Source organism: Manis javanica, chromosome 14 (genome assembly GCF_040802235.1).
Source record: "Manis javanica isolate MJ-LG chromosome 14, MJ_LKY, whole genome shotgun sequence".
In the NCBI taxonomy this organism is placed as follows: Eukaryota; Metazoa; Chordata; class Mammalia; order Pholidota; family Manidae; genus Manis; species Manis javanica.
The window spans coordinates 43,962,537-43,988,635 of NC_133169.1; the positions used below are offsets into that span (position 1 = coordinate 43,962,537).

At 40.2% G+C, this 26,099-nt stretch overlaps 1 protein-coding gene across 1 annotated transcript; it reads left to right on the top strand.

The window, feature by feature from the left end:
* LOC140845999 (taste receptor type 2 member 40-like) lies at positions 1-26,099 on the top strand. Its single transcript, XM_073221432.1, is given in 6 exon segments — positions 1-106; positions 109-756; positions 759-782; positions 785-1,036; positions 3,229-3,281; positions 25,767-26,099. Coding segments are annotated over 6 exon segments (1,416 nt in total).

Genomic DNA, 26,099 nt, shown 5'->3' on the forward strand with positions numbered 1-26,099 from the left:
ATGGCGATGGTAAAAACAGATGTCACAGGTAAAGACACGTCCAGGTTTAAAACTCTCTTCAACATGGGGATCTCTCCAACAGGGTGCATCATTGGCATTGCTGGGAATGCCTCATCCTGGCCATAGATGGGGCCAGGTGGACCAGGAGCAAAAGACTCCCTGTTAGTGACTGTATTCGGGTCGTGTTGAGCTTTTTCAGGATCTTGTTACAGGAATGGATAATGCTGGAGAATACTTACAGCCTATTTTTCTGGATCACTTATAACCAAAACACAGTGTATATACTTTTCCAAGTCATCGTCATTTCTCTTAGCTATTCCAAACTCCGGCTTGCTGCCTAGTTCAGTTTTTTGCCATTGAATTACAAACTTCATTCACCTTTGTTCTCCATGATGAAGAGGAAAATCATGGTGCTGATGGCTTGTCTTCTGAGGATATCCCCATTCATCTCCTTATGCTTCAGCTTCCCCTTCTCCACAGATACCCTCAATGCGTATGGAAACAGTTCCACTCCTATCCCCTCCTCCAACACCACTGAGGAGTACTTTCCTGAGACCATTGTGCTTAACCTGGTTCTTCTCTATGACCTAAGGATTTTCATTCCTCTGATCATGTTATCCACGCTGTCACCCTGCTGATCATCTCTCTCAGGAGACAGACACACTCTACACATGGAAAGCAATGGCACAGGCTTCAGGGCACACAGCATGGAGGCTCACACGGGAGCCCTCAAAGCTATCAGCTGCTTTTTCAGTCTTAGATTTTCAATGCAGTCGCTCTATTTCTTCCATGTCCAACATCTTTGACATTGACAGTTCCTGGGATATTTTGTGCAAAATCATCAAGGCTGCCTGCCTTGCTAGCCACTCGGTGCTTCTGACCTTGGGCAACCCCGGGCTGAGAAGAGCCTGGAAGCAGTTCCAGCACGGAGTTCACCTTACCTGTCGGGGCAGACTCTGTGGCTGGGGCCCACAGACTACCATGGGGCCTGGTCCAAACAACTCTGCCTCGTCCCTAGCACACTGCCTGGCCCAGAGTAAGCTCTTAACTGTTTGCTGTTAATATTCTAAAGTAAGGGATGTGCGGCTGAGAGGCAGGGTACAGAGAAAGAAGATATTCAAAGCAAACTGGATGTGAAAGGGTCAGAGCCCACACTGATCTGGATGCACACCGAGGACTCAGCTGCGCCCTGGGCTCTGGGGCAGAACCCAGCTCAGTTCATAGCAGCTCAGTCATCCAAGAGGTGAGGGGCGTGTGGGGGTGCCCTGAAATATTCAGCTCCTGGACCCACTCCTGGCAATGTCACAGTGACATCTAGTATTCCCAGATTTAACCCTCTGACAATTATTTGAGCGCCTGTTTTGAACAAAGCAAGGCAATAGGTCAGGGGTCAGCAACTTTCTGTCAAGGGCCACACAGTAAATATTTTAACCTTTGTGAGCCATAAATTCCCTGTGAAAGTCCCTGTCACAAGTACTCAGCTTTTCTGTGGTAGCCCAAAAGCTACCAGAGACAACATGTGAATGAATAGAAATGGCTGTGCTCCCATAAAATTTTATCTATGGACAAGGAAATGTGAATTTCAAATAATTTTTACACATCAGGAAATATTCTTTTGATTTTTTTCAACCATTTAAACATGCGAAAAATATTCTTAGCTTGTGGGCTCTACAAAAAGAGATGGCAGGTCAGATTTGATCCCAAGCCACAGTTCGCCAATCCTCATTTGGCACTTCCTCCAGCCCAAGAAGGAGCCAAAATTCACACCAAACCTCAGTTACCTTCACTGTAAACCAGTTATTACAACTTTTGCCATGATTTGAACACTGCAATTTTCAAAATACTTTTGCCGTTTGAATTTCTCCAGCTGGTGTCCAACACTTCGCAATCACTCAAACACAATCCTTTATGTCTTTGAAAAAACAAACAACTAATGCCATAGTCTCGCCTCTCTCCCAACACCATGATGCTGTTAAGATAAGACACAGGGCCCCAATTGTGTCTTTAGCTAAAGCTTTGAAAGATACCACCATGAAGCTTTTCAATCCATAATGGAGTAAAAATTAGTAAGCAGGTTCCTACAGGGTCCGTGAGAATGTTATGAAGGCTACGTCTCCAGCTCTGAAATGACCATGCTCCTAAGAACTCCTGCTGTCAAACTGGACACTAGGCTGCAGTTCTCTTCATGGTTCTGCTCCAGCAGGGAAATATTTATATTTTCATGTTCTTTTCAGATGGCTAAGTAACTGGCTGGTTTATTATATACTGATGGGAAAGGCTTAGAGTCAGTGTGGCACATGGAAAGACCCTAGATTTTCATGTCAAAGATCTAGATTTGAGTTCTTATGCTGGGTGATCTTTGGAAAGTCACTAAACCTGCCCTAGCCCCATCTGGATAACAGAAATGATTGCAGTAGCATTTCACGGGGTTGTTTTGAGTTTCAAAGGAAATAATATGTGCATAATAAACTATAAGCCACTATACAAAGATAAGTGCACTTATTCATTCAGCAAAAGTGTACTGAGCATATGGGCTACTAACTGAACAAGATGCTGATAACTCAAAGTTTAACACACAAAAATTCATCCTCTAAGAGCTCAGAGTCTGGGAGAGAACACCTCACTAAAAACAACTCAATGTGGGAATACTCCAGTGGAGGTCTATGTATTGAGGGGTCAGGGATGTACCTCAAACCTCAAATGTGCACAATTAAAATTCCTCTCCAAATAAATTTTATATCCTCACCTTCCTGTTTATTTCTTTCTGGGGCACAAAGAGGGACTCAGGACAGAATTTTTTTCTCTCGCTCTCACTGGACTAGTTAGGAAAGATAAGGGCCAAAAGAAGACTGTACCACTGAGCATCCTCAGAGATCCCCATCAGAGCCAGGGATGCAAAACAGAAAAGGGTCCCATTACATCCAGGCCTCCCCAGGGAAAGCTGCTGTTTGCATCTCCCGCCTAGAGCACTCAGAGACTACAAATAAATCTGCGGTTTATTCAGACCAGATGCTGCATAATGAACTATGGCTGATGGCCCTAAGTGCAGCTGAGACCATGAATGATAGAAATCCTTATCAGGAGGGGGTGGCAATTCAACTCTCAGAAGCCTAGAGACCTCACAGGATCTCAGTCTGGTGCCTTGTCTCATCTCCCTTCTCAGAGAAAAAGGCCCTGACACTCGCACTGTACTCATAAACGCAGTGAGAAAAATTTCCTTGTTTCTAGATTCAAAGGCTCAGAAAAAAATGCCTTGGAAAACCCAGTCTAGCCACCTGGAGGTCAGTTCTATACGGATCCTTGCAACCACCCTCTTACATTTCTTCCTAACCATGACCTGGCTCCCCAAGGAACAACGGCATGTCTGTTGGAGGATTCTGTGGGACATGGATGAAAGAGTCTGTATTTGTATCATTTGCTTAGGCTGGAGATCAGACTTGACTCATACCTCCAGCCCCTCACTCCCCACCCGCTCCCCTGACTCCCTGCCCTAGCAGTGGACTTACCCCAGATCCCCCATCTCATGGGAGCAGGTCCAAACAAGCAGTGGCTTTGGGAAGCGGAACTGGGTGAAGCCATTTCTCTGCCCTCAGGGAGTCTGTGCAGATAGCAGCAGAAAGTAGATAAAGTCAAAGGTAAGCTCTGGTCATTAAGTGATTAAGATGCAGAAAGGAAAAGCCAGAAGACTTTTTGATCGCTTTGAGGTGTGTGAGCAGGCAGGCTGATGCTCTAGTGAATCAGGACCCAGATAACCTCAGTGAATAAACACCAACGTCCAAGCTGCAAACACAAGAGAATATACAACCTGGGATCTGCTCTCCACGCTGCATGGTGCAGCCTTCTGCCAAAAAGAAAAGACATCCACTGTCACACTGGAAAACTCTGACTCCTCTTTCATGTGGCCCAGGACTACCATCCCACGGAGCATAAAAATGCCGAGTAGACTCAATCAATTAAATAAGACTAGCAAGATCGGTAAGGAGGGTTAGAATTACTTACTCTGGAGTATATTGTTAGCTAAATGTTTATGTTTTATTTTTATATTTTTGACTAAGACTTGTTCAACTTTATGTGAGATTTATCTTAATACAGCAAAATATAATATGTAATAAAAATTAAATATTGCCAAAGAGTACTTTAACCTCTTTGTGAACTAATCAAATTGTTAAATGGTTAAAATGCCTCTGTCTTTTCATGAGTGTGTAATTAATTTCTGCATCTGTATTCTAATATCAAAAAGCACTGACATGGGAGAGGCGGAGCCAAGATGGCAGCGTGAGTAGAGCAGTGGAAATCTCCTCCCCAAAACACATAGAGCTATGAAAATATAACAAAGAAAAATCTTCCTAAAATAGAGACCACAGGACACAGGACAACATCCAGACCACATCCACACCTGCAAGAAACCAGCGCCTTGCAAAGGGGGTAAGATACAAGCCCCGGCCTGGTGGGACCCGAGCGCCCCTCCCCCCAGCTCCTGGCCGGTGGAAAGAAACCGGAGCGGTTTTTTTTTTTTTTTTGGCGAGTGCTTTTTGGAAGCCTTAAAGGGACAGGGACCCCGTTGCTAGGGAGGCAGGGTGGCAGGACCGGTGAGCGGGTGCCTGGGACTGGCACTTGAGGACGGAGGAAATCGCGCGGTTTTCCCTTTTTTTTTTCTTTTTGGCGAGTGCTTTTTGGAAGCCTTAAAGGACAGGGACCCCGTTTGCGGGACCGGTGAGCGGGTGCCTGGGACCGGCACTTGAGGATGGAGGAAATCGCGAATTTTTCCCCTTTTTTTTTCTCTTTTTGGCGAGTGCTTTTTGGAAGCCTTAAAGGGACAGGGACCCCGGTGCTAGGGAGGCAGGGCGGCGGGACTGGTGAGCGGGTGCCTGTGACCGGCGCCTGAGGACAAAGAATTTCCCGCATTTTTCCCTGCGGGACCGGTGGGCGGGTGCCTGAGACCGGCACTTGAGGACGGAGGAAATCGCGCGTTTTTCCCCTTTTTTTCCCTCTTTTGGGAGAGTGCTTTTTGGAAGCTTTAAAGGGACAGGGACCCCGGTGCTAGGGAGGCAGGGCGATGGGACTGGTGAGAGGGTGCCTGGGACCGGCGCCTGAGGGCAAAGAATATCCTGCATTTTTCCCTGTGGGACCGGTGGACGGGTGCCTGAGACCGGCATCTGAGGACGGAGGAAATCGCGCATTTTTCCCCCTTTTTTTTCACTTTTTGGCGAGTTCTTTTTGGAAGCCTTAAAGGGACAGGGACCCTGGTGCTAGGGAGGCAGGGCAGCGGGACTGGTGAGCGGGTGCCTGGGACCGGCGCCTGAGGACAAAGAATATCGCGCGTTTTACCCTGTGGGACCAGTGGGCGGGTGCTTTTTGGAACCTTGAAGGGACAGGGACCCTGGTGCTAGGGAGGCAGGGCAGCAGGACGAGTGAGTAGGTGCCTGGGACCGGCGCCTGAGGACAAAAAAAAAATCAAGTGTTTTTTCCCTTTTTTTTTTTTTTTTCTGTTCCCTCTCTCATTGTTGCTGTTGTTGTTTTGGTTTGGAGAGTGCCTTTTGGAAGTCTTAAAGGGGCAGGACAGGTCACTTAGACCAGAGGCAGGGAATCTGGGGATCTTTGGGCACCCCAACCCCATGGGCTGCAGGGAGCACAGAGGCCCCTTATGGAGATAAATAGCCTCCCAGCCGCTCCCCCTCGAACGGGGCTCCACCATTTTGGAGGAGCAGCGCCAGCCAGGCCATGCCCACAGCAACAGCGGAGATAAACCCCATAGCAACCAGGCAGGAAGCAGAAGCCCTGTCTGCACACAGCTTCCCAGCACAAGCCACTAGTTGTCGCTATTCTCCCAGGTGAGGAAGGCCACAAACCAACAAGAAGGGAAGCTCTTCCAGCGGTCACTTGTACCAGCTCTGCACACTATCTCTATCACCATGAAAAGACAAAACTACAGGCAGACAAAGATCACAGAGACAACACCTGAGAAGGAGACAGACCTAACCAGTCCTCCTGAAAAAGAATTCAAAATAAAAATCATGAACATGCTGACAGAGATGCAGAGAAAAATGCAAGAGCAATGGGATGAGATGCAGAGAAAAATGTAAGGGCAGTGGGATGAAGTCGGGAGGGAGATCACAGATGTCAGGAAGGAGATCACAGAAGTGAAACAATCCCTGGAAGGATTTATAAGCAGAATGGATGAGATGCAAGAGGCCATTGAAGGAATAGAAGACAGAGAACAGGAACGTATAGAAGTTGACATAGAGAGAGATAAAAGGATCTCCAGGAATGAAACAACACTAAGAGAACTATGTGACCAAGCCAAAAAGAATAATATTCGTATTATAGGGATACCAGAAGAAGAAGAGAGATGAAAAGGGATAGACAGTCTCTTTGAAGAAATAATTGCTGAAAACTTCCCCAAACTGGGGGAGGAAATAATCGAACAGACCATGAAATTACACAGAACCACCAACAGAAAGGATCCAAGGAGAAAAACACCAAGACACATAGAAATTAAAATGGCAAGGATCAAGGACAAGGAAAGAGTTTTAAAGGCAGCTAGAGAGAAAAAGGTCACCTATAAAGGAAAACCCATCAGGCTAACATCAGACTTCTCGACAGAAACCCTACAGGCCAGAAGAGAATGGCATGATATACTTAATGCAATGAAACAGAAGGGCCTTGAACCAAGGATACTGTATCCAGCACGACTATCATTTAAATATGATGGCAGATTAAACAATTCCCAGACAAGCAAAAGCTGAGGGAATTTGCTTCCCACAAACCACCTCAACAGGGCATCCTACAGGGACTGCTCTAAATGGGAGCACCCCTAAAAAGAGCACAGAACAAAACAAACAACATATGAAGAATGGAGGAGGAGGAATAAGAAGGGAGAGAAGAAAAGAATCTCCAGACAGTGTATATAACAGCTCAATAAGTGAGCTAAGTTAGGCAGAAAGATTCTAAAGAAGCTAACCTTGAACCTTTGGGAACCACGAATCTAAAGCCTGCAATGTCAATAAGTACATATCTCTCAACAGTCACCCTAAATGTAAGTGGACATAATGCACCAATCAAAAGACACAGAGTAATAGAATGGATAAAAAAGCAAGACCCATCTATATGCTGCTTATAAGAAACTCACCTTAAACCCAAAGATAAGCATAGACTTAAAGTCAAGGGATGGAAAAACATACTTCAGGCAAACAACAGGGAGAAGAAAGCAGGGGTTGCAGTACTAATATCAGACAAAATAGACTTCAAAACAAAGAAAGTAACAAGAGATAAAGAAGGACACTACATAATGATAAAGGGCTCAGTCCAACAATAGGATATAACCATTCTAAATATATATGCACCCAATACAGGAGCACCAGCATATGTGAAGCAAATACTAACAGATCTAAAGAGGGAAATAGACTGCAATGCATTCATTTTAGGAGACTTCAACACACCACTCACCCCGAAGGATAGAACCACTGGGCAGGAAATAAGTAAGGACACAGAGGCACTGAACAACACCCTAGAACAGGTGGACCTAATTGACATCTATAGAACTCTACATCCAAAAGCAACAGGATATACATTCTTCTCAAGTGCACATGGAACATTCTCCAGAATAGACCACATACTAGCTCACAAAAAGAGCCTCAGTAAACTCCAAAATATTGAAATTCTACCAACCAATTTTTCAGACCACAAAGGTATAAAAGTAGAAATAAATTCTACAAAGAAAACAAAAAGGCTCACAAACACATGGAGGCTTAACAACATGCTACTAAATAATCAATGGATCAATGAACAAATCAAAATAGAGATCAAGGAATATAAAGAAACAAATGACAACAGCAACACTGCGCCCCAACTTCTGTGGGACTCAGCGAAAGCAGTCTTAAGAGGAAAGTATATAGCAATCCAGGCACACTTGAAGAAGGAAGAACAATCCCAAATGAATAGTCTATCATCACAATGATCATAAGTGGAAAAAGAAGAACAAATGAGGCCTAAAGTCAGCAGAAGAAGGGACATAATAAAGATCAGAGAAGAAATAAACAAAATTGAGAAGAATAAAACAGTAGCAAAAATCAACGAAACCAAGAGCTGGTTCTTTGAAAAAATAAACAAAATAGATAAGCCTCTAGCCCAACTTATTAAGAGAAAAAGAGAATCAGCACTAATCAACATAAACAGAAATGAGAATGGAAAAATCACGACAGACTCCACAGAAATACAAAGAATTATTAAAGACTACTATGAATACCTATATGCCAACAAGCTGGAAAACCTAGAAGAAATGGACAACTTCCTAGAAAAATACAACCTCCCAAGACTGACCAAGGAAGAAACACAAAAGTTAAACAAACCAATTACGAGCAAAGAAATTGAAATGGTAATCAAAAAACTACCCATGAACAAAACCCCGGGGCCGGACGGATTTACCTCGGAATTTTATCAGACACACAGAGAAGACATAATACCCATTCTCCTTAAAGTGTTCCACAAAATAGAAGAAGAGGGAATACTCCCAAACTCATTCTATGAAGCCAACATCACCCTAATACCAAAACCAGGCAAAGACCCCACCAAAAAAGAAAATTAAAGACCAATATCCCTGATGAATGTAGATGCAAAAATACTCAATAAAATATTAGCAAACAGAATTCAACATTATATCAAAAGGATCATACACCATGACCAAGTGGGATTCATCCCAGGGAAGCAAGGAAGGTACAACATTCGAAAATCCATCAACATCATCCACCACATCAACAAAAAGAAAGACAAAAACCACATGATCATCTCCATAGATGCTGAAAAAGCATTTGACAAAATTCAACATCCATTCATGATAAAAACTCTCAGCAAAATGGGAATAGAGGGCAAGTACCTCAACATAATAAAGGCCATATATGATAAACCCACAGCCAGCATTATACTGAACAGCGAGAAGCTGAAAGCATTTCCTCTGAGATCGGGAACCAGACAGGGATGCCCACTCTCCCCACTGTTATTTAACATAGTACTGGAGGTCCTAGCCATGGCAATCAGACAAAACAAAGAAATACAAGGAATCCATATTGGTAAAGAAGAAGTTAAACTGTCACTATTTGCAGATGATATGATACTGTACATAAAAAACCCTAAAGACTCCACTCCAAAACTATTAGAAATGATATCGGAATACAGCAAAGTTGCAGGATACAAAATTAACACACAGAAATCTGTAGCTTTCCTATACACTAACAATGAATCAATAGAAAGAGAAATCAGGAAAACAATTCCATTCACCATTGCATCAAAAAGAATAAAATACCTAGGAATAAACCTAACCAAAGCAGAGAAAGACTTCTACTCTGAAAACTACAAGTCACTCTTAAGAGAAATTAAAGGGGACACTAATAAATGGAAACTCATCCCATGCTCATGGCTAGGAAGAATTAATATCGTCAAAATGGCCATCCTGCCCAAAGCAATATACAGATTTGATGCAATCCCTCTCAAATTACCAGCAACATTCTTCAATGAATTGGAACAAATAATTCAAAAATTCATATGGAAACACCAAAGACCCTGAATAGCCAAAGCAATCCTGAAAAAGAAGAATAAAGTAGGGGGGATCTCAATCCCCAACTTCAAGCTCTACTACAAAGCCATAGTAATCAAGACAATTTGGTACTGGCACAAGAACAGAGCCACAGACCAGTGGAACAGATTAGAGTCTCCAGACATTAACCCAAACATATATGGTCAATTAATATTTGATAAAGGAGCCATGGACATACAATGGCAAAATGACAGTCTCTTCAACAGATGGTGCTGGCAAAACTGGACAGCTACATGTAGGAGAATGAAACTGGACCATTGTCTAACCCCATATACAAGTGTAAACTCAAAATGGATCAAAGACCTAAATGTAAGTCATGAAACCATTAAACTCTTGGAAAAAACATAGGCAAAAACCTCTTAGACATAAACATGAGTGACCTCTTCTTGAATATATCTCCCCAGGCAAGGAAAACAACAGCAAAAATGAGCAAGTGGGACTACATTAAGCTGAAAAGCTTCTGTACAGCGAAAGACCCCATCAGTAGAACAAAAAGGAACCCTACAGTATGGGAGAATATATTTGAAAATGACACATCCGATAAAGGCTTGACGTCCAGAATATATAAAGAGCTCACATGCCTCAACAAACAAAAAACAAATAACCCAATTTAAAAATGGGCTGAGGAACTGAACAGACAGTTCACTAAAACAGAAATACAGATGGCCAAGAGACACATGAAAAGATGCTCCACATCGCTAATTATCAAAGAAATGCAAATTAAAACTACCTCACACCAGTAAGGATAGCTGCCATCCAAAAGACAAACAACAACAAATGTTGGCGAGGCTGTGGAGAAAGGGGAACCCTCCTACACTGCTGGTGGGAATGTTAATTAGTTCAACCATTGTGGAAAGCAGTACGGAGGTTCATCAAAATGCTCAAAACAGACCTACCATTTGATCCAGGAATTCCACTCTTAGGAATTTACCCTAAGAACGCAGCAATCATGTTTGAGAAAGACAGATGCACCCCTATGTTTATCGCACCACTATTTACAATAGCCAAGAATTGGAAGCAACCTAAATGTCCATTGGTAGATGAATGGATAAAGAAGATGTGGTACATATACACAATGGAATACTACTCAGCCATAAGAAGTGGAAAAATCCTACCATTTGCAGCAACATGAATGGAGCTGGAGAGTATTATGCTCAGTGAAATAAGCCAAATGGAGAAAGAGAAATACCAAATGATTTCACTTATCTAAGGAGTATAGGAACAAAGGAAAAACTGAAGGAACAAAACAGCAGCAGAATCACAGAACCCAAAAATGGACTAACAGGTACCAAAGGGAAAGGATCTGGGGTGGATGGGTGGGCAGGGAGGGATAAGGGGGGGGGAAGAAAAAGGGGGGTATTAAGATTAGCATGCATGGGGGGAGGGAGAAAGGGGAGGGTGGGCGGCACAACACAGAGAGGACAAGTAGTGACTCTACAACATTTTGCTAAGCTGATGGACAGTAACTGTAATGTGGTTGTTAGGGGGGACCTGATATAGGGGAGAGCATAGTATACATAGTATTCTTCATGTAAGTATAGATTAAAAATTAAAAAAAAAGAAAGAGAGAAAGAAAGAAAGAAAAGGGGGATTACTCCTTGATAGAATAAAACTATTGGTAAATCAAAGATCAACGCATGCTTTAAATATCTTTAATGTTGATCACTTAAAGGGTGTCAGATGATCAGCTATGGAGGTACTCTTTTCTGATAATATTCCTTTCTCTTAATAAAAAAAAAAAAAGCAGTTACTGTGTGCTGACCTCCAATGAGTTCTGCACAGTGGTATAGAGGGCATGTCAAAGTGTGGGCAAAGGGTCTGTTTGTTTCTATGCAGAAGATCAAGGCCTAGCTTGGATACCCAGAAAATGAACTAAGATACGATATGAGGAGGAGCTTCCGGCATCAGCACTCTCTGGAGGACTTGTGCCGGGGGATGATCATCAAAAAGCCTCCACAGGGATCCGGACGATGCTGCGATTGTGGCTGCATCCAGCCCACCGTCTCCTGGACTTGCCATAGGAATGAGGAGCGAGATGTCTAGGCTGGCATGTGCATACAGTGAGACAACGAATTTGACCAGATCTGTACTGTTGGAACTCAACCAGGGGTTGGGAGGGGTGCAAGGTGTAGCTCTCCAAAATCTTATGACTATAGACTATCTACGGTTAAAAGAACATATGGGATGTGAACAAATCCCAGAAATGGGCTGCCTTAATTTGTCTGATTTCTCTCAGACTGTTCAAGTACAGTTGGACAATATCCATCATATCATAGACAAATTTTCACAAATGCCTAGGGTGCCTAAATGGTTTTCTTGGCTTCACTGGAGATGGATGGTAATTATAGATTTGCTTTGTTTATGTCACCGTACTCCTATTATGTTAACATGTGTGTGCAAATTAGTTAGTAGTTTAAAACCTATACATACTTAAGGTACTCTACAAGAAGATATGTCAAGGAAATAATCCTCCCATGTTTTCTTCCATATGCTACCTCTATAGCTTTTCTTCTTCCTTCCTAATTACAACCCTTAAATAGAATTCGTGCCTCATATCGAATTTACCGAGTATCATAATTCCTCCAGGTGGTAAAGATACCTCGAGACAAGTGCTGGGCATAGAAGCCACAGGGCATAAATCTGCAAAGAAGTAAAAAGCTAACCTTTTCAAACAATATGGCTTCTCTCTCACTTACCAACTTTACATTTCCCTGTATGGCCCCGGAAGATGACTGGTTAGCCAGAGACGGGTAAGATTACTCAAGGGAGGAATAACCTAAGACAGGCACAGTCGCAGGGGGGCCATCAGGTGAGAATTTGTGGATCAACAGAGGTGAGGCTCAGAACCTCATCCCCCCTGCTTTGAGAGAAATCTTCTGCATCCGTGGATGTTTTGCTGCCCTTGTCTAGCGTGGATTAATACTTAGTCCATAGGCACACACCTGATCATCTGATCATCTACATTTGCCCTCTTACAGCACTAAACTATGTTTTCTACCTTTATCTTGCATCTACCTACCACTTCAGCATTTTATTAAAAATAAAAATAATAATAAAGGGAGAAATGTGGGATCAACATATAAATCAAGTACAAAAATCAAACGAATATTCATATCTGACCTGATTGTTTATAGGTCATAATGCGTGATCAAAACCGAAAGTTTCTGTGATGAATGCCCTTGTACTGTTCACCATGTAAGAATTTATTCACTATGTAAGAATTCGTTCACCATGTAAGAACTTGTTCATTATGCTTCAGAAGATTGGAGACTGACGAGAATTAGACTTGAGATGGATTAATGATTGTACATTGAGCATTGACCCCCCCTATACAGAATTTTATTGTTGTTAACAACCATTTGATCAATAAATATGAGAGATGCCCTCTCAAAAAAAAAAAAGCACTGACATGACTTACGTTTGTGGCACTGATTATTTTAATTGTATCCAATGACAAAAGCTTCTGTTTCTGTTTTCAAAGGCTAAGTAATGGAAGAATATTTTTGGCAAGTCCTGATCCAAGGAAGTCATTCTGAAAAGTCAGACCCTATAGCCTGAGTCTCCACCCTCTCTGGCCCCTCAGGGCATGGAGCAATGTTGACTACCCCCTTTTTAAAAACTCTCCACCCTTGTCTTCTGTATCTCTTTAGCTGCCTGACCTGTATCCTGTTCTTTTAACTTTAATTACATAAAATTTCAAACATTCAAAAAAGTAAAGAAGTAGTACAATGATACCCTATGTATCTCAGCCTCAACAACTATCAACATTTTGCCAGTATTGTCCATGGAAGGTTTTTGAGTAGGATAATTATATGAGTCAAATATTTCCAGTCACTTTGAGACAGGGACCGTGGGTGTAGGCAGAGTAGGGTGAGGGCCTCCAGAGAAAAAGCAGAGCAATATAACTACAGTCAGAACAATGTAACAATATGCAAAGAAGTCTGTATCAAAACTCTGTGTTAAGCATTATGCAAAGTCAGAGTCACATTAATTCTCTAGGGTAAATATTTGTACACATGTCTAAGAATATAGACATTCTTCAGTGAAATCGCTTAAAGCTCAAAAGGCCAGGAGCAACTCGACCTGGAATGTTTGAGTGTTCTGCAGATAAAGAAAAGTATCTCAGCATAAACCATCACTTTATTGTATCAAGTACATCATAACAATGTAAAATTTACCTTATCCTGCTAAAAGGCCCAGTTTATTTTAATTGTAACTATGTGCTATTTTCCCTTCTCTAATTGTAATAAAGTAATCTGCAACCTAGGCAAAAGACTGCTTTGGTAAGCAATCTCAACTACAAACAACCCAAGCAAACAGACAACAACCTAGCCCACCTTAGGGCAGGCAGTCTTACAAGTCTGCACCCCTAACCCTTTACCCTCATTCCTGAAAATCCTCAACCACGCATAAAACCCCTAGACAATGAGCCAACCACAGGCTCTCTTATCGCCTCCTGGCATGAGCTGGGAGCTCTGTTTCCTCACGTTATCTCTAAATAAAAGCCTGTACCTTGCTCTCCTACCTTGGGTGTTTGGGAAGCTCATTCTTCAGCTTTGTGAACAAGAACCCTGGCATCAACTTTAACCCGAAAGATTTTGTGGGTTCTATATTAGGATGTTGTAGCAACTTTGTGTCATTTTCCCTAAATGCCATGGCTATTCTCAGCCTACAATTTGAACCCCTTCAAGCTGGCATACGTGTGTTTGTTCTCTGAATTTTCCAATTCTTCTTTGCCCATTTCAACACTTGTTAATGAGGTCCTGCTGTATTTAACTTAAGTTACTCTAAAAATGGTTCTGCTTGTTTTCCAGACTCCTCTGTCCCTTTGGCCATTTTTAATGTGTGCTTTGCAACACAGACCCTGCAACTGTTTTGTCTTCTTTCCTCATAAAATAGTTGAGCAAATTCACATTACCCTCCAGTAAGACTTTCTTCATTTCAAGGAGCTCTACACCAGTCATAAACTACCTGTTTCTGTTCTAATACACAAATCAAGACAAAAAAGTCTTAGGATCTTTTATCCTGTTGTTGTTTTCTCAAAAACTAGTTAATTGTCTTCCAAATCTCTTTTCCAACTTTCCTAAACAATGCTTATGGCTATGTCTCTGAATTCTTAATTTTTCTCACCCAGAGTGTGTTGGCAAACCAGCTCTCTGGTGGAGAGAGAGAGAAGAGGAAGGAAATAAAGAGAGGAGAATGGAAGAAACAAGGGAGGGAGGGATGCATGGAGGAAGGGAAGGAGGACAGGGCCCTGATGTGTAGAATTCTGATTTCCACTGTGTGAATACTCCCACCGTGATGTTATTTGAACTACCAACATGATGTTACTGAATGGAAAGGTGGGGAGAGATGTACGCCATCCATGCCCTCTAGCTGGTAGGAGTCAACTCCAGCCCACCACTCCTTCCTCACAGGCAAAATAGCAAAGAGATTGAATTTACAGATTCTAGAGCCACACAGTCTCAATTTCACACAGTACTAGCTCTGTGACCTTGGGCAAGTCGCTTAACCTCGATGACCTTCAATTTCCTTATCTTCAAAACAGGTGTAATGACTATCTTTGTCTCGTGGGGTTATTAATGTGGAAATTTCTTAGACTAGTGCCTCACATCATATAGGCGCTCTGAGTGTTTCCCGCTATTCCTTAGGACTGAAGATCACATGGTGTAGTACACATTTATTCCCACCAGATGGCATTCTCCTCATTTCTGTAGCATAAACTGCTTTTACGAAGCTATTTGCAACTCAGTATTCAAGCCAATTGGATAATATGCATTGATAAAAATCTTCCCCTTTCAGCTCCCACTTTAAGCTTGTGATTTTCCTTTGACAATCTATTAAGAAAACATCTATTGACCTTTGTGTGTAGCCATTTCTAAAGCTCTATACAGAATCTATTCTCAATAGAGAGTTTCTAATCTATGATGAGAATTAAAGCCAAGGCCACAACTGTTCCTGTTACAGAAGGGGTCAACTCCCTGATATTTGGTCTGTTCTCCCTCCTCTCACTCAGAAGAAGATAAGATGACTTTAAATGTGACCTCCATTATCACATCATTTATTTCCCTGCCCTGTCACTTTGAAAGGAGACCATAAATCAATTGAATAATAGTTCATATTTACTGAGGTACTGTATATGTGAGATACTACGCTACATAGTAAAAGTATAAAGGTAAAGAAGAATCATATAGAAGCAAGGAATTTACCTATCAACAAATCTACTAGATGTTTTCAGAAATAAAATATATATTTTTAAGAACTCAACAACTTACTTTTAAAACTTATATAGAATAAAGATCCTTGAATCTAATCTCTGCCAGATATTAAGGCACACTACTAAGTTATAGTTAGAGGAAAATGCATAGAAATAGACTCATTTATGCATGGGAACTTAAAATACAATTTTTAAAAAAGCAAACCATATATAAGGGCTTAAAAGATAGATTATTTATCAAATGGGAATAAGATTCATTATTTGGGGGAAAACAAAGTTGGATCCCTTTCTTTTACTTCATAAAAAGGTAAATCCAAATGGATAAAAGATATAGATGTGGAAGGAAAACTATAAAATTAATAGAAGAAAATACAGACAAATTTTGTGACTCAAGGGTAGAGAATGGCTTATTAAATCAAATCCCAAAAGCTTAAAAACTGGTTGAATTTCCATTCAGTGAAAGGCACAGATGACAGTCAGGGAGAAGACATTTACAACATATAAAAGCTGTAGGAAACCAACAACTAGACTATACAAGGAAAATCAGTGCGCACACACACATGCACACACGTACACACAAATAAGGCAGAGGAAACTCAAATGGCCAACAAAAGAAGTGCTCATCCTTACCTGTAACCAGAAATATACAAACTAAAACAGTAAGATAGTATTTCACATTCATCAGAATAGCCAAAAATTACCAAGCTGTGATGAGGATGCGAAGGAAACCCTTGGTGCTGGCTGGCAGGAGCATGGACTTGTACTATCATTCTGAAGAGTGATCTCTTGGTACTTGGTGAAGAAAAGTATTCACATGCACTTTGACTCAGAGATCTTCTCGTGCGTAGGTCCCCAAGAGAAACTCTAGCATAGGTTCCCAAGTGGCCATAGATAAGGACGTTCCTTGCAACACTGTTTGTGGAGGTAGTGAGTGGAAGTCACCCCAAATGAGGAGAAGAGTTCAGTAAGGTGGGATGAACGCCCAGTGCAGAATAGCATGCAGCAGTCAGGAGAGGTGAACTCGAACAAACAGCACCAGGAGAGGGTGCCGAGAGAGAACAAGAAGCAGAATCAGTTCTACAGCGAAAACATCACACACAAAGAACAGCAACATACACTTTAGGAGGTGATATTCATTCCAGGAACCCCATCAACCACAAGAGCACATGTGTCTGGGAGAAGTGCCTAACAGTAGCTAAGGGCACAGCTTCAGGAGCCAGGCCACTTGGGTTCAGAGGCTGACTCTGCCACTTAACTGTCCTGTCAAATTGGGCCAGTCTCTAAAAAATAGGAGATAATAATCCGTAACTACTCTGTGAGGTTGTTGAAAGGATTAGCTGAGTAAATATAAAGTAATTAAATAATGTCTGTCAGTTTGAGCTCACTAAGTGGTGGTGGTGTTATTATTATCCATAACAATATGAGCCAAGGATCAAGAGTGGAAGAGAAGAAATAAAATTTAAAACAAGGTGAGGAGGGCCTTGTATGTATGATGACAGTGAGCTGTTAATAGAAGGAGTGATTAACTCAACACTTTCTGTGCTGAGGTTAAAATGTACACATGCACACACACCATGTCTTCCTCCCTGAAGATGCTTAAAAAACAGTGGGAGATACTGAAAATTTCAATATACTATGGTAAAGGCAATGATAGGAAAATATATGAGGTGGCACAAGAACCCAGAGAAGGGACAGTTAGCTTAGCCTACAGGTCCACAAAGGGATTCTAAAGGATGGGTGTCTTGGGGTACAGGATCATTTAGGGCCTAATATTTGAGATCTGAGTTTGGGTCACAATAAAGCCTCTTACTATTTTTAGCATGTTACATTCCCAGAGTAATCACAACTAGAAAACATCCATGCCCTAAGAATATATTATCAGAACTCAAAGATCTCAGCAGAACCTCACCAAAACCTTAGCTAGGATTAAGCCCTTCTCAAGGTAGTTCATATATATTCTGCAAACTAATATATAGTGACAGAAAGTTTAGTGTAAATGAATCTCTAGTGAAAGAAAGCAGGTCAGTGGTTGTTCAAGGATGAGGCAGGGAGGGTTGGGAGTGAGGAATTGCCAAGAGTAACCAGGAATTGTGGATGTGTTCACTACCTTGACTGTGGGTAACAGTTTCACAGGTATATATATACATATATGTGTCAAAACTTATTAAATTGCACACTTTATGTGCAGTTAATGGTATGCCAGTTAAACCTCAATGAACCTGTTTCATAAAAGAGAAAGGGAAAAAATGGCATTATCAAAGCATTGAAAAGAGTCTGAGAAATTAAGAAAAAATGGGCATAATCCCTAAAACAACTATTTTCGTTTTTTCCATTTGCTTTGGTTTCTGCCCATTTGCATTCATATTTTATAAGGGTATAATGGCAGTACATACTAGCTGTTCTCAGATGTTGTCACACTGGTATGTCCTGGAGAACTGTGAGATTTCCAACTAAATTTGTTATTAATCATATCTAAAGTGCCCCAGCTTGCCACGGTTTTCTGTTTTAATATATCATATCCAAGGTTAGAGCCGTAATAATCTCAACTGTCCTCTCATGCATCTTGGTATGTTCTCTTCAGTGAGAAAGCTGGCACAGAATTTCATACAGCCCTTGGTAAATCCTTAGGAAAATGTCAGACTGTATGAACCAGTGCTGTAAATACTCAGCTGTATCTTGGCAAATAAAGTGTCTTAAAACTGTATCACATATGTTGCTACTTGGCCTTCATAACTGACATTTTCCTTAAATCTCAGTAAAATATACAAATGACAATTAGTCATATGAATAAGTCTCCTTGCAATCCCTGCCCACTTCTGCCAGTACAAGTTCCTGGAGGCAAGTTGTTTCTTCCTCCCTTCGTCCCTCTATCTTTCCTTGCAGCTTACTTGAGTAATATTCCCGTGTGTGTGTGTGTGTGTGTGTGTGTGTGTGTGTGTATCACATCTTTATCCATTCGTCTGTGGACAGACACTTAGATTGCTTCCCTATCTTGGCCATTGTAGATATGTAAACACAGGGGTGCATATAACTTTTCAAATATGTGATTTTTGTTTTCTTCACATAAATTTCCACAAGTGGAGTTACTGGGATGTATGGTAGTTCTTAATTTTTTGAGGAGCCTCCAGATTGTTTTCCATAGTGGCTCTAACACTTTACATTCCCACCAACAGTGCGTGAAGGTTCCCTTTTCTCCACATCCTCATCAACACTTGTTATTTCTTGTCTTGTTGATCCTGGCCATTCTGTATAGTGTAAGGTGGTATTTCATTATGGTTTTTATTTGCATTTCCCTGATTATTAGTGATACTGAGCATCTTTTCATGTGTCTGTTGGTTATCTGTATGTCGTCTTTGGAATAATGTCCTCTGCCCATTGTTTAATCAGATTATTAGTTTTCTTTTTGGTGTTGAGTTGGAGGATGTTACAGTTTTGAAAGTATTATACCTATTCTACTCTAGAGCTGTTTTCCTAGGATATGATAAAGTTTACCTGGAAACATTTTTCTCTTTTTGGTCTGACCTTTAAACATCCTTAGATGGAAGTGAAGCTACATTTGTGTCAGAGTTCCGGGGTTAAATTACCCCTTTTCCTCTATGTGGGAAAGACAATTCCTGACTCCTGAGTTCCCCACTGAGGCTATTAGGAACAGGAATTGTTCATGGCCACTTGTCAACTGTAGACACTGTTCTCTCTCCTCCTTCTCAGGGGTTAAATTTTCCTAGCCTTGATTAATTTCATCACATAGATTCTCTTTTTATACTTAGCTGAGTATTTGAGTGAAACATATCTCAAGACTTCTGTGTGCAACTCTCTTTTCTTGTGCCTTACAAACTATCCTGCAGAAAGTTCTATGTACTCTTGAAAAGAATGTGTATTCTGCTGTTTTGGGATGTAATGGTCTGTATAAATATGTTAAGACCATGTGGCCTAATGTGTCATTCAAAGCCGCTGTTTCCATATTGATTTTCTGTCTATGATCATTCCATTGATACAAGTGAGGTGTAAAGTACCTTACTGTGATTGTATAACTGTCAGATTCTCTGTGTCAATTAATATTTGCTTTATATATTTAGGTGTTCCTGCATTGGGTGTGTATTGACAAATGTTATAACTTCTTGCTGGACTGAACCATTTATCCTTGTGTAGTGTCTTTCTTTGTCTCTTCTTCTTGTCTTAAAGTTTATTTTGATAAAAAATACTGCTACCCTGGCTTTTAAAAATTTCCATTTATGTGAAGCATCTTTTTTCCATTCCTTCACTATCAGTCTGTTTCTTTAGGTGTGAAGTGAATCTTCCGTGGGCAGCATATAGATGGGTCTTGGTTTTTTAATCCATTCAGTCACCGTTTGTCTTTTGATCAGAACACTTAGTACATTTACATATAGAGTAATTATTGATAAGAATGTCCTTACTACCATTTTGTTCAATGCTTTCTGGTTGCTTTTGTAGTTCTCTGATGGTTCTCTTGCTTTCTCCTTTTGTGCATGATGACTTTCTTTAGTGCTGTGCTTAGATTCATTTCTCTTTATTATTTTGTGAAGCTGTTGTGGGTTTTTGGTTTGTGGTTACCATGCATTTCGTATATGACATCCTGTGTATATAGCAGTCTGTGTTAACCTGATGGTCACTTACATTTGAACACATCCTAACAGCACTACATTTTTTTACCCTCTCTCCTGCATGTTTTATGAGTATGAAGTTTTAGTTTAGACCATTTTATTTAGGGATTCCCTTAAGTAATTCTTTATATGTAATTGATATTACTGCTTTCGTATTTGATCCTTCATAATAGCTTTTAAAGGACTTGTATACTATCTTTATTATATGCTTGCATTTATAAAAGAAAATTTTCCCATTGATAATTTTCTTCTTATCATGGCCTTTTATTTTCCTCTTAAAGAAGACCCTTTAGCATTTCTTTTAGGACCAGTTGACTTATATTTACCTTTGAAACTCTTTATCTCTCTTTGAATTCTGAATGATAACATTAGTGGGTAGAGTGTATTCTTGGTTTTAGGTTTTTTTCCTTTTAGCACTTTGAATACACCATGCCACTCCCTTCTGACTTATTTCTGCTGAAAAATCAGCTGATAGCTTATGGGGTTTCCCTTGCATATGACTCACTGTTTTACTCTTTATGCTTTTCAGATTTTCTCTTTATTGTTATTCTTTGATATTTTAATTATTGTGTCTTGGCATGGACCTTTATGTTCATCTTGTTTGGGGTTCTGTGTTCATAAACCTGGATATTTGTTTCTTTCCCGGGTTAGGGAATTTTCAGCTATTATTTCTTTAAATAATTTTTTTTACCCCCTTCTCTCTTCTCCTTCTAGACTCCTATAATTTAAACATCAGAATGTTTGATGTTGTCCCAGTGGCCCTTAACCTATCCTCATTTCTCTGTGTTCTTTTCCTTTCTTCTCTTCAGCATGAGCGCTTTCTATTACTCAGTCTTCAATATCACTGATCCGTTCTGCATCCTCTAATCTGCTCTAGATTCCCTCTAGTGTATTTTTCTTTTCCTTTGTGTTCTTCAACTCTCATTGGTTCTTTTTAATACTTTCTATCTCTTTGTTAAAGTTCTCTCTTAGTTTGTCCACATTTCTCTCCAGTCCAGTGAGCATCTTTATAAAAATTATTTTGAACTCTATATCAGGTTGATTGTTTCATTCCTTTTCATTTAGTTCTTTTTCTGAAGTTGTGTCTTGTTTTTTCATTTGGATCATATTTCTGTTTCCTTATTTTGTTTGACTTTATGTTTTGGTTTCTATGAATTCAGTGAAATGCTACCTCCCCCACTCTTTAAGGAGCAGCCTTGTGTAGGAATATCCCCTGGTTAGATTGTGGGTGACTTGTGGTTTTGGCTGGCTGGGTGGCTGGGGCCTGGGTGTGTGTGGGCCAGGGCTGTCCTGGTGAGTGCCATCTGGGGCAGTTCACTCTGAAGTGGCCAAAACCAAGGGGGTGTGGTCCAGGGGTGTCTCAGTAAGCACTGGGCCAGGGGTGCATCAGCAGGGCTGCTGGGGCCAAGGGGCTACTATCTGGGAGGGCACTGGCAGGTGTGGGGGCATGAACCAAGTAAGTCTAGGAGAATGTGCCAGTCCTGGGCAGAAAGACTTCTAGGAATTTTCTGAAATAAAATAAAATATATTTAAAATGCTATGTACTCCCTTATGTTTACTGCAACATTATTTACAATAGCCAATATATGGAAGCAAACAAAGTGTCCATCAACAGATGAATGGATAAAGAAGAGGTGGTGCATATGCACAATGGAATATTATTCAGCCACAAAAAGAAAGAAATCCTCCCTTTTGTAACAACATGGATGGACTTAGAGGGTATTATGCTATCTGAAACAGGCAGGCAGAGAAAGACAAATATCATGATTTCACTTATATTTGGAATCTAAAAACAAAACCGAGCAAAATGAACAAAACTGCAGTAGACTCACAGACACTGATCAGTGACCAGCGGCCACCACAGGGGAGGATTTGGGGCGGGTGCTGGGCTGCATGGGAGCGGGGAAGAGACACAGAATCTCAGTCACAATATAAGGTGGTCACAGGAATGGGAGTGCGGCAGAGAGAATACAGCCAGTGGTTCTGTGACAGTTTTCTATGCTGACAGAGTAACTGCACTAGTTGGGGTGAGGATTTAGTAATGTGTGTAATGGTTGAATCACAATATAATATTGTATATCAACTATTTTTCTGTTGCAGTCAGAGACGGTGAAAATAAGAGACCGAGTCAGAATGAGGTTTAATGCAGAGGACTTAGACTTCCTTGGAGACCAAGCAACGATCTAGAGTGCCCCTGTGTCTTTATTAGGTCACAGAAGGCAGTGAAATAATCATTGGTTAATAATTATTGAACGTACTTTCTCAACGAATCAACCAAACACGAACTAGATATGTTTTTTATATTCCTATTGTGTTAAGTCATCTGGTTGTTGAGTTTCACAGCATGTTCCTTGTCTGGGTTTTCCACAAAAAGGATCACAGGAACCGCTAGCAGCTCCTGTTTCACAGTTTAAAACTCACACCAGATTCCAGGAATTAACACTTTGTTCTTTCTATTAGGTTGGTTTTGGCTATTAATCGAACTTAAGCAGTATACATATTGTACTTTTCTCTTAGATTAGTTTGATTATAAATCAAGCTTTAAGCAGAAACTAAACTACAGCAAAGTTAATTGCTGGGGCTTCTACATGTTTCAATTAAAAAAGGAAAAATTTTCCATGTAAACCATTATTTAGTATTTGAAATTAGTATCTCCCAAAAGTGTTCAAAACAATAAAGATATAGATGAACATAATTTCCAAAGCTTCTTGGAAATTATTACTGCATTACTGATTTCATATTTGATTTCATTATGGTCAGATGACTGGTCTAAAATAACATTTCTATGAATTATGTTGTTCTTTTAACAAATATTTAGTAACTTTTTATTAGAGTGTTACATTTGGTTACATATAATATTTATTCTGTGACTTTTTTCTTTGAGTTTTTTCCTATGATTTAGGCTCAGTAGTTGTCCTGTTTAACTATATTATCATTATCAAATTTAATAGGCTTAATATGCCACTTTCTAATGGATATGTTCCAAAATATATCTTTCTGATGATAAATTAACCTGGGATAAAAAAATCAAATTTCCATGACTGAATTTAGTTCTGTCAACTTCAACCATCTTAGGAGATGAAAATACTTTTGATGGAATAATTGACAGAATATTAGCAATTACATTTTTTTATCCTAACACTGGTTGAGGAGGATAATAAAGAAGGAAAACAAACTCTTACTCTTGAAAAGTTAACTGCCTTCTCCTCACATCCTCATTTCTGAGGTGTGTCGGGTTTACTAGATAATCTCTCTGGACATGTGTACAGGTTCTATACACACTAGTTAAAGTACTACCATAAACATGCACATGATATGGGTATTTCCAACTCATTGTGAAGATGGAGATTTCCTACATTGCTGTAAGACATTGTTTTTGGGATTGAAGTCTGTTGAAATAGTATTTATATCTGAGACTCTCACATTGGATTGTCGTTGGCCATGGATGCTTTTTCAGCACTTATTTCTCTCTGACTGTTTAAAACCAAATTCCTTGTTCTTTGTAGCTGTAATGAAGTCAGTCTTTGCCATAAAATTCTCTAATTCAACTTGTTATGAAATCTCTGATTACAATTTGGTTTTGATGATCAGCACTTTCTGCCGTATCTGTCTGGCTGTGTCTGAATCTAATGGAAGAAATAGACATGTTTCTCCTCTTTTCAAAGTTCCCAACACTTGAGAAGTGCCCATATTTTGTATGAGAAATAACTCATGAGCTGCATACTTGCAGTAGTAACATGACCAACACATCTTAGAAGAAACAGAGGTTGAATCTTACTCAGCTTTGATAGCACATTAAAAGTAAGCATGTTAATGTATTTCAGTTCATATCAATGGACCTCATATTCATAATTAGTCAACAGAACCTTTAAACATCATTTCTCAACACTTAACTTGGTTGTGATATAAAACAGATTGGTCACTGTGTCTACAACTAGAGTCTGGGGAAATCCATATATTTCTCTGTGTGTGTATACATTTATATATATATATATATAAATGTATACACACACTAAATAATAATTTGAATGAATTACAAAGGTCTGCCTTCAAACACCAAGCAAAACAGATTGGGAGAAAATGTAAAAACAATGACAGTATAACACTTACATCTAAGTGGTTCACTTCCCCCTTTGCCATGGGCTTGTATTTTAAATTATTGTAAACAGTATTGTTCTCATTTGCCTGATAGAATCCCTACACTTAGGTATTAGAAATAAATGGAATTAAGGAATAGAAAACAATGTTCAAAATAAATTACTGGAAATAAATAAAATGTCTCAGCTTGGGGGACAAGCTTCAGAGTCACATTTTAACATTTACTTGATGAGTGACACTGGGAACAATGTTTAATTTTTCCATCCTTCCATTTGCTAATTCAGAAAATGGGATTCAGTGCACTTATCGAGTTCTTACAGAATACAAAATAATTCATAAAAACTGCTTAGTGTGAATAACTAAAGTGTACATAAGTAGATGAATGGATAAAGAAGAGGTGGTGCACATATACAAGGAATATTATTCAGCCATAAAAAATAAAGAAATACTATTTTTGGCAATACAGATAGACCTTAAGTGTATTATGCTCAGTGAAATAAGCCAGGCAGAGAAAGAAAAATACCACATGATTTCACTTATTTGTGGAACTCAAAAACAAAGCAGAAGAGAATGAACAAAACAGCAGGAGACTCATAGACATTAAGAAGTGTCTAGTGGTCACCCCGGGGGAGGCATTAGGTGGGTGGGGGACAGAGGGGAGGGGATGAAGTTGTGTAAAATCTCAGTGTAATATCAGCTTATCATGGGGATGGTGGTACAACATGGAGAATATAGCCAATGATTGTGTAATATCTTCTGTATTGACAAATACTCAATTACACTGGTTGTGGTGAGCATTTAATAATGTAGATAACTGTCAAGTCCAGAATACGTCAACTACACCACAATAAAATACTTAATGAAAATCACAACTACAAAAATAGAAATGATATCTCTTAACACAGTATGAACACAATTCTTAACAACTTCCTATTATACCAATCAACAAACTTAACCTTCTCTTTACATATTGCTAAAGGAGAGGTAATTACAATAGTTTAAAATGTTGATGACTTCATGAACTTAGATCCATTTGGCACTGTGTAACCTTGAAGAGTGAGTTTACATTTGCTAAGGTTTTAAGTTTGCCTGTTTCCCCAGCCACATTTACAAGGGTCCCTCGACCTCACTGTTCCTCAGACTGTAGACGAGGGAGTTCAGCACAGGGGTGAAGATAGTATAAAATGGTGATGCAACCTTGTCATGGTTAGATGACCTGTAGGATTGGGGTCTATTGTAGATAAATAGAGCAGCTCCAGAAAACAGTCCCACCAGAGCCAAATGTGAGGAGCAGGTGCCAAAAGCCTTTTTGCAGGCTCTGCAGAACGCATCTGGAGAACAGCAGCTGGAATGGACCGAGAGCATTAACACACAGCAGGTGTACACAGCGTACTCAAAGACAGACGTCAGCACAAGCCAAATGCACCTGAGTGGGCGCTTCATGGAAGAAATGGTTAATTTCTTGAGCCCTGCAAAATGGGAAGCTCCAGTAGCAGCAGCCTACACGAGCCCCTCAGCTGCCCCCAGGAACCAGGACCCCAGGACATTCTCAGGCATAATCGCCAGCTCATGA